General features: G+C 36.9%; 1 protein-coding gene across 1 annotated transcript in view; it reads left to right on the plus strand.

Annotated features, from left to right (window-relative positions):
- The window catches only part of CCDC7 (coiled-coil domain containing 7), a 170,974-nt gene that overhangs the window by 114,813 nt on the left and 46,688 nt on the right, over positions 1-9,473 (plus strand). The window contains exons 10-11 of the mRNA XM_005885883.2: positions 4,237-4,267; positions 4,707-4,796. Coding sequence (XP_005885945.1) covers positions 4,237-4,267; positions 4,707-4,796 — 121 coding nt within the window. The remainder of the gene's footprint in view (positions 1-4,236; positions 4,268-4,706; positions 4,797-9,473) is intronic.

Below are 9,473 nucleotides of genomic sequence, written 5' to 3' on the forward strand. Positions count from 1 at the left end.
AAGCCAGGCTGAGGGACCCCCCCCCCCCCGAGTGCACAAATTTTTCTGCCCCGGGCCTCTAGTACATTTAATAAAAAGAAAGAAAAAAAATAAAAATGAATCTTGTTGCCTATGTTTTCTTCTAGAATTTTTATGGTTTCATCATTTACATGTAAGTCTTTTATCCATTTGAGTTTATTCTTGTGAATGGTGTAAGTTGGTGGTCTAGATTTATCTTTTTGGTATGTATCTGTTCAATTTTACCAGCATCATTTATTCAAGAGACTGTTTTTACTCCATTATATTCTCTTCGCTCTATTTTCAAATATTAATTGAGCATAATGGTTTTGGTTGATTTCTGTGTCGCTGTTCTGTTCCATTGATCTATATGCCTATTCTTATGCCAGTACCAGGCTGTTTTGATTACAGTGATTTGTAGTATAGTTTTATATCTGGTATTGTGATCCCTTCAAGTTTGTTCTTGTTTCTCAAGATTGCTGTGGGTATTTGGGGTATTTTTTGGTCCTATACAACTTTTTAGAATATTTGTTCTAAATCTGTGAAATATGCCGTTGGTATTTTAAGAGGGATTGCCTTGAATCTGTAGATTGCTTTAGGTAGTATGGACATTTTAATTATGTTAATTCTACCAATCCATGAACACAGTATATTCTTCCACTTGTTTATATCTTCCTCTATTTCTTTTTTCAGTGTCCTGTAGTTTTCCAAATACAGGTCTTTTATCTCTATTACCTGGGTTAAGTTTATTCATAAGTATCTTAATATTTTTATTGTAATGGTAAATAGGGTTGTTTTATTCATTTCTCTATCTGAGAATATATTATTGGCGTATAAAAATGCCACAGGCCCTAACCGGTTTGGCTCAGTGGATAGAGTGTCGGCTTGCAGACTCAAGGGACCCAGGTTCGATTCCATTCAAGGGCATGTACCTTGGTTGCAGGCATATCCCCAGTAGGAGGTGTGTAGGAGGCAGCTGATAGATGTTTCTCTCTCATCGATGTTTCTAATTCTTTATCCCTCTCCCTTCCTCTCTGTAAAAAATTAATAAAATATATATTTAAAAATAATAAAAAAATGCCACAGATTTCTGGGTGTTAATTTTGTATCCTTCTACATTGCAGAAATCATTATTCAATCTAGTAGTTGTTTGGTGGAGTTTTTAGGGTTTTCTATGTACAATATCATGTCATCTCCAAATAATGACAGTTTTACTTCTTCTTTCCAATTTGGATGACTTTTATTTCTTCTTCTTATTTGATCCTTGTGGCTAAGCCTTCCAGTACTATGTTGAATAAGAGTGGTGAAAGCAGACATCCCTGTCTTGTTCCTGTTCTTAGGGGAAATGGTTTTAGTTTTTGCCCATTGCATATGATTTGATTGTAGAGTTGTCATATTTGGCCTTTATTGTGTTTAGGAATGATCCCTCTAATCCCCTTTGCTGAAAGTTTTTATCAAAAATGGGTGTTAGATTTTGTTGAATACTTTTTCTGTGTCTATTGATATGATCATGTGATTTTTGTCTTTCAATTTGTTTATGTCATCTATTGACTTGTGGACATTGTACCAGCCTTGCAGCCCTGAAATAAATCTCACTTGATCATGGTGTATCATCTTTTTAATATATTGCTGGATCCAATTTGCTACATTTTGTTGAGGATTTTAGGTCTATGTTTATTGGGGATATTGGCCTGTAATTCTCTTTTTTGGTAGCATCTTTATTTGGTTTTGGAATTAGGATAATGCTGGCCTCATAAAAAGAGCTTGGAAGTGTTCCTTCCTTGGGATTTTTTGGAATAGTTTGAGCATGATAAGTGTTAGTTCTTCTTTGAATATTTGGTAAAAATCCCCCGTGAAGCCATCTGAACCAGCACTTTTGTTTGCTGGGAGTTTTTTTAAATTACTGTTTCAATTTCATCTCTTGTATTAATGTGTTTGCTAATATATCTCTTCAGGAAAGGGAAACAAAGGGAGAAAATAAACAAATGAGACTACATCAAAATAAAAAGATTCTGCATAGTAAAGGAAACCTTCAACAAAATGAAAGGGAGCCCACTATATGGGAGAACATATTTGCCAATGATACATCTGATAAGGGGTTAATTTCCAAAATATATAAGGAACTCATACAACTTAACAAAAGGAAGACAAACAATTCAATTTAAAAATAGGCAAAGGACCCAAATAGACACTTCTCCAAAGTATACATAGAGAAGGCCAAAGACATATGAAAACATGCTCAAAGTCACTAATCATCTGTGAGATGCAAATCAAAACAACAATGAGGTACCATCTCACACCTGTCAGAATGGCTATTATCAACAAATCAACAAATGACAAGTGCTGGCGAGGATGTGGAGAAAAGGGAACCCTAGTACACTGCTAGTGGGAATGTAGACTGGTGCAGCCACTATGGGAAACAGTATGGAACTTCTACTTGACCCAGTGATCCTACTTCTAGGTATATATCCTAAGAAACCTGAAACATCAATCAGAAAGAATGTACTAGTATGCACCCCTATATTCATAGCAGTGCAATTTACAATAGCTAAGATCTGGAAACAGCCCAACTGCCCATCAGCAGATGAGTGGATAAAAAAGCTGTGGCACATTTATACCATGGAATACTATGCAACAGTAAAAAAGAAGGATCTCTTACACCTTGAGACAGCATGAAGGGGTCTGGAGAGGATGATGTTAAGCAAAATAAGCTAGTCAGAGAAAGACAAGTATCACATGATCTCACTCATATGTGGAGTCTAATAAACAAAAAAAAATCTGATGAACAAATAGATCCAGAGGCATAGAAACAAAGATCAGACTGATAAATCTCAGAAGGAAGGTGGAGGTCAGTGGGTGGGAAGAGATTAAACAAAGAATTTATATGTATACTAGAGGCCAGGTGCACAAATTTGTGTACAGGTGGGATCTGGCCAGGCCATCCCGATTGGGGCTGATTGGGCTGGGCTGGCTGGGGGGAGGGGATGTGGGAGATTGGCCAGCTGGTGCCACCATCCACTGGGGTGGGTGAGGGGTTGATTGGAGGCGGGGCCGGCCAGAGGGAGGGGCCACAAGTGATTGGTGGCTGGCCCCGCTCCCTGGTCAAACTCCTGGTTGAAGGGACAATTTGCATATTAGGCTTTTATTATATAGGATAAGCATAACCCTTGGAAACAGACAATAGTATGGTGAAGGCCTGGGGTATGTCATGGGGGCAGGCTAGTAGGGGGTCAGTGGGGGGAAAAAAGGGTAAATATATATATTATATATTACTTTTAACAATAAAGGTAAATTTAAAGAAATGTATCTTGTTGGAGCCATGGCCAGGTGGTTCAGTTGGTTTGGGTGTCATCCTGTACACTAAAATGTTGCAGGTTCTATATTTGGTCAGGGCACATACTTTGTAGGTTTGATCCCTGGTTGGGGTGCATATGGGAGCCAACCAATGGATGATGTATCTCTCTCAAACTGGTCTCTCTCTCTCTCTCTCTCTCTCTCTCTTCTCTCTCTCCTCTTTCTCAAATCAATAAACATATCTTTGGATGAGGATGAAATATAATGTATCTTGTTAAGTAAAAAAGAAAGAAAGAAAGAAAGAAAGAAAGAAAGAAAGAAAGAAAGAAAGAAAGAAAGAAAGAAAGAAAGGAAGGAAGGAAGGAAGGAAGGAAGAAAGAACTGGTATTTAAAATAAATGAGTTGATATATGTTTAGCAATATAAATAGATCCCAGAAATTGTGTTAAGTGAAAAAAAATAAGTTGAGAATATTTAGTGATGTCATTTATGTGAAAAAATACAAGGGACATCCAAACCAATAACAAAAATTGTAGAATCTAATAGGTTCACGCAGTATTTACAAATTCATGGAACAGTTCTGGAAAGATATACAGCAATCTAATATCTCCAGAGCAAGGGCGTAATGTCTGGCCCTCAAACTGTATAAGGCCCACAAAATCATGTGGTCTGGCCTTGCGAAGACATTAGGGGTGAGTTAATTAAATGTTTGACCAAATATAGCAGGCTAATTTTGTATGGCCCACGAATGATATTATAAATATCCAAATGGCCCTTGGCAGAAAAAAGTTTTCCCACCCCTCTGGGGAGAGCATTGAATTTTTGGAATGGTAGTCAAAGTATAGTCTAATCTTATCTGTTATACTTAAATTATTTTACAAAGAATATGTATAAGTATGTCACATAAATAAAACATAAAATTATATATATTTTTATTTTTTTTCAGAACTAGGAATGATAAAATTTTGTTAGAAACTGTAAGTATGGCACTCTCAATTTGAAATTGTACTTTGTCCTTGTTGTTAATGGATTCTAGAAATTGTCAGAATATGTCATCTTAAAGATCCAATGATTAATTAGTTTATTCAAAAGATTTCTATACATATGTGAGCTGGAAAGCTTTTTTTTATTTTTTTTTTATTTTACTAGACCTTATTATCTCTCAGAAATACTTCACTTATGAATACTTAACTGTAATATCCTTTAGTTTTCTAAACTTTAATTCATTGTCACTTCTAGTTCCTTTTGCCTATTTCTGCCTCAATTACAACTTCCCATTACAGATTAGTACCAATGGTTCATTCTTTTCATGATTTAATGAAGACTTTCTTACTTTAATAATTAAGTACTCAAATAAATTCTCTATATTGATATTTTGCTTTTCATTGTTACTAAAATTATAATATTTGTTTTTAGAAATACAAACAGATGCAAAATGATTTCCAAATGTTATCAGAGAAGAAATTGATGCTGGAAAGTGAACTAGAAAAATTGAGGATTATAGAGGTTAGTTAAATTTTAGTGACTGAAAATGGAATACAGTACCTGAAAAGCCTTATTATATTAAAAAAGGAATAAATATATATTTAAATGTTTTATTATACATTTTCAATATTTATAATTGGTAACATCTGTATTTTAAAACTTAAAAAATGATGTATTTAAATTATATTATTTATGAAAACCAAAAGAATGCTATAAAAAATAGACTAAATTTTAAACATTCTGAAAGACATTTCTAGACCAAATATTTACCTTTATTTAAAATACCAATCAATTAAGGTTTTCAAATACATCTTAAATGCATTTTATTGTATTTTATTGTATTCTTTGCAATTATATAATGTGTGTCCCAGTTCATTAAACCAAATAGAGAGAATAGAAGTATCCAGCATAAAATTTGTTTCCTAATTTTATCCACTTTGCAATTTTTATAAAGCTTATAAATTTCAAAATGTAGACAACAAAGTCAAATGGACTGGAAGCAAATTTTTACTAACTACTTAAAACCATAGGATGTATGTTTTAACATGAAATCAACATAAATTGAAGGAAAATACTCTTTCTTAACTGTACTAATGGTGGTTACCAAATAATGTTTCCTTACCAGATGAGGAAGCAGAAGTAGTACCAGGACGTTTTCTACTTAATCAGTTAGAGAAGTAGTGATCCTACACAGGTGTCAAATATAAGGTCAGGACTGTCAAACACATCCAATTAGGAATAGTTCCAGTTAGGTATAGTTCCAACTAGAAATAGAAAATTAATTAATTAAATAAATAAAAATAAAGTAGTAAATTATATATATATATCTAAGTGACCATTACAACCGAATGACTGGAATGACCAGCTGGTAGCTGTGACGCACACTGACCCAGACCTTGCTGCTGGTGCCCTGATAGCCCCAAATCTGGTTCACCCGCACCCCGGACCGAGACAGGAGGGAGGAGGGAGCCCGATTCCTCACGGAACCGGCCGTTGATTTGCTTGCTGTGGGGGCCAACCTCCCATGGTCTCGTCCCCCAGCACACTGGCCCCCAGATCAGCTCCGATCACTGGCCAGGCCGAGGGACCCCACCTATGCACGAATTCATGCACCGGGCCTCTAGTATTAAATAATTGAGTAGTGTGGCCAAATGTAAGCATTTTGCAACACTTAATCATGCACCATAACATCCACATTTAAAAACCACAACAACACCTTTAGAGTGGGTTTCTGTTCAAGATGCCTGTGTAGGTAAATACTGTGCACACCTTCTCCCACACCGCATCAAAAGTACAAAAAACCATCATTCAGAACTGCCTGAAGTTTAGCTAAACAGAAATCCTTATAACTAAGGATATACAGAAGAGGCCTCATATTTATTAGTAGGAGGGGTAAATATGTGGAATGGGCTGGTCCCACACTCACATGTGTGGGTTACAAATCAGAAGGGATATCTCGGATGTGGAGGTCCTCCCTGATGAGGGAGGGGTCCCAATGCTGGGAAGAGAAGTTCCCATAAATTCTGGATGTGAAAACTAGTGGGGACTGTGGCTGAGTAAGACAGGAGGCTGCTTGAGTCCCCGAAGTTCCTCCTAATGTTAGGGCCTGCACATGGACTTACTTGGATTCACTCACTCCGAACTCTAGCACTGCAATAACAACTTGAAAAGCACCAGGAATATATGGGATGGAACTGAATTGTCTATCAAGGGCTGGGGGGACAGCATTTTCCCAGACAGAAGTGCTGACAGAAACCATTATTCCTTTCCTAAGCCCTCCCCACACAGAGTTGGCAGGCAGATGCCATATTTGAATCTCTATCAACCTGCCCTGGCCTGGTGATTCCCTGAGACTCTACCTCACTCAATTTGCAGGCCTACAAAAGCTGCTTTTCCATTCAAATGGCCTTTATTGGCTCATGATGTGGACTTTCCTAAAATCTCTCAAGTAACATCTCGCCTTTGGATGCCTTGGACTGCTTACTAAGCAGCCCTAGGCCCAGCACTAGCTACAACTGGCCTTGGTTTGCAGCTTGGCCTCTTTTGGGCACCTCCGAACCCAGCAAAACTAGCAGCCATCTGCAGATCACTTTGTAGCTCATGCCTAGTGGCCCTGGATAGGGCACGGGTGGTGGCTGACCTTGCCTGTATTTCTCCGGAGGCCCCAGAGCCATCACACCTTGTAGAGAGCTTCAGACTTCAACAAAGCACCACCAAACCATTTCCACAAGCAACACAGTTAAGGGACAGACTCAATGAGCACCATAGCCCTGCTGAAGCCAGTTCTGCTCTGTGGGGTCAGCCCTTGAACAACAGATTCTCCATGGTAGTTGTAGCCAGTCCTTGCTACCAATTGGACTGGAGATAGATCCCTCCCCTTGATGTACCATTAACAATCAAGGCTTAACCACAACAGAAAGGTGCACACAGACCATACAAGGTGGGGGGTGTGCGCCTGGAGTGCCCAGGTAAGGTGAATGGGGAGGCTGTGCCACTGTGCCCTACAGAAAACCTACTATATTAGGCCACTCTATCAAGACCAGGAGATATAGCAGCTCTACCTGATACATAGAAACAAACACAGGAGGAAGCCAAATGACTTGATCAAGAAATATATCCCAAATGGAAAAAAACTCCAGAAAAAGAACAAAACAAAATGGAGACAAGCAATCTATCAGATGCAGAGTTCAAAACACTGGTTATAAGGATACTCAATTATCTCAGTAAGAACTTCAACAAAGAGATAGAAAACATACCAAGGAGATACATAGAAAAGCACCAGTCAGAAATGAAGAATACAATAACTGAAATAAAGAGTACATTACAGAGAGTCAATAGTAGAGTAGATGAAGCAGAGAATACCACATAAGAACAGAAAAGAAAGAAAGAAAAGGAATTTCAAAAATGAGGATAGTTTAAGGAGCTTCTGGGATAACTTCACATAATCATTAAAAATTGAAGGTGAAGTAAAGAGCTTCCGAGACAAGCTAAAAGCTAAAAGAGTTTATTACCACCAAACCAGTATGATAAAAAAGGTTAAATGGTTTTCTTTTAGAAAAGGAAAGGAAAAAAAGAGGAACATAGTTAGAAAGAATAAAATGGTAATAAATATATACCTATCAATAATCACTTTAAATGAAAATGGGTTAAATGCTCCAATCAAAAAAGACATATAGGACTGAATGGATAACAAAACAAGACCCTTACGTATGCTGTCTATGAGAGACTTCAGATTGAAAGACATATACAGATGAAAAGTAAAGGGATGGAAAAATATTTCATGAAAATGGAAACAAACAACAACAACAACAAAAACCCAGAAAGCTGGGGTAGCAATACTTATACCAGACAAAATAAACTTTAAAACAAAGGCTATAATAAGAGACTCAGAAATACCCATCAATTCCACTTCTGGGTATTTATCTGAAGAAACCCTAGATACTAAATTGAAAGGCTAAATACATATATTTGTTCATTGCAGCTATGTTTACAATAGCCAAGATATGGAAGAAACATAATTGTCCATGAATAGATGAATAGATAAAAATGTGGTGCATACATACAATGAAATATGACTCAGCCATAAAAATATCTCACTATCTCCAACAACATGGGTAGACCTAGAGGTTATTGTGCTGAGTGAAATAATTCAGATAGAAAAAGACAAATGCCAGATCATTTCACTTATATGTGGAATCTAAAAAACAAAATAAATGAACAAGCAAAACAGAAACAGACTCATAGATACAGAGAATATGTTGATGGTTGCTGGATGGGAGGAGGTTTGGGGGACAGGTAAAAAAGGTGAAGGGATTAATAAATACAAATTGGTAGTTACAGAATAGTCATGGGGTTGTAAAGTACAGCATAGGGAATATAGTCAATAATGTTGTAGTATCTATGTATGATGTCAAATGAGTTAACTAGATTTATCAGGGTTATTACTTAGTAAGTTATATAGTTGTCTAATTACTGGGTTGTCCACCTGAAACTAATACAATATTGTATGTCAACTGTAATTGAAAAATTAAAAAAATATTTAAAAATTGTGGGGCTTCTTAGATAACTCTAAGGTGCTGCAGCAGTTTCTGGTTTGCTTTCTTGTATTGTTTCTTTAGGTTTTGTGTGTGGAAACATAAAGAAGTATAGAAACGTGAAGGAAAAATATGGAAGGATTATGTCTACATGTATAGTAGTAGTATTATATCCCAAGATATCTATGAGGATAAAACCCAAGATATCCTTGAACCCAGGGGTGCATATATTCTTTCCAATTCATGTTTTCAGTCTTCTTAAGATATATTCCTAGAAGTGGGATCACTGGCTCAAATGGCAGTTTCATTTTTAATTTTTTAAGGAAACTCCATAGTGTTTTCCATACTAGCTGCACAGTCTGCATTCCCATCAGCAGTGTACTAGGGTTCCCTTTTCTCGAAATCCTTTCCAGCACTTGTCATTTGTTGGTGTGTTGATGGTAGCTATTCTGACAGGTGTAAGGTATATCTCATTTTGGTTTTAATTTGCTTTTCTCTGGTGATTAGTGATGTTGAACATCCTATTTAATAATAGACAAACATGGTAATTAACCATACCTCCGCTACGCTTCCCATTGGCTAATCAGGGTGATATGCAAGTTAACTGCCAACAAAGATGGCGGCCGGCAGCCAGGCAGCTGAAGCGAACATGAGGCTTGGTTGC

This window comes from Myotis brandtii, unplaced genomic scaffold (assembly GCF_000412655.1).
Source record: "Myotis brandtii unplaced genomic scaffold, ASM41265v1 scaffold933, whole genome shotgun sequence".
Taxonomy (NCBI): Eukaryota; Metazoa; Chordata; class Mammalia; order Chiroptera; family Vespertilionidae; genus Myotis; species Myotis brandtii.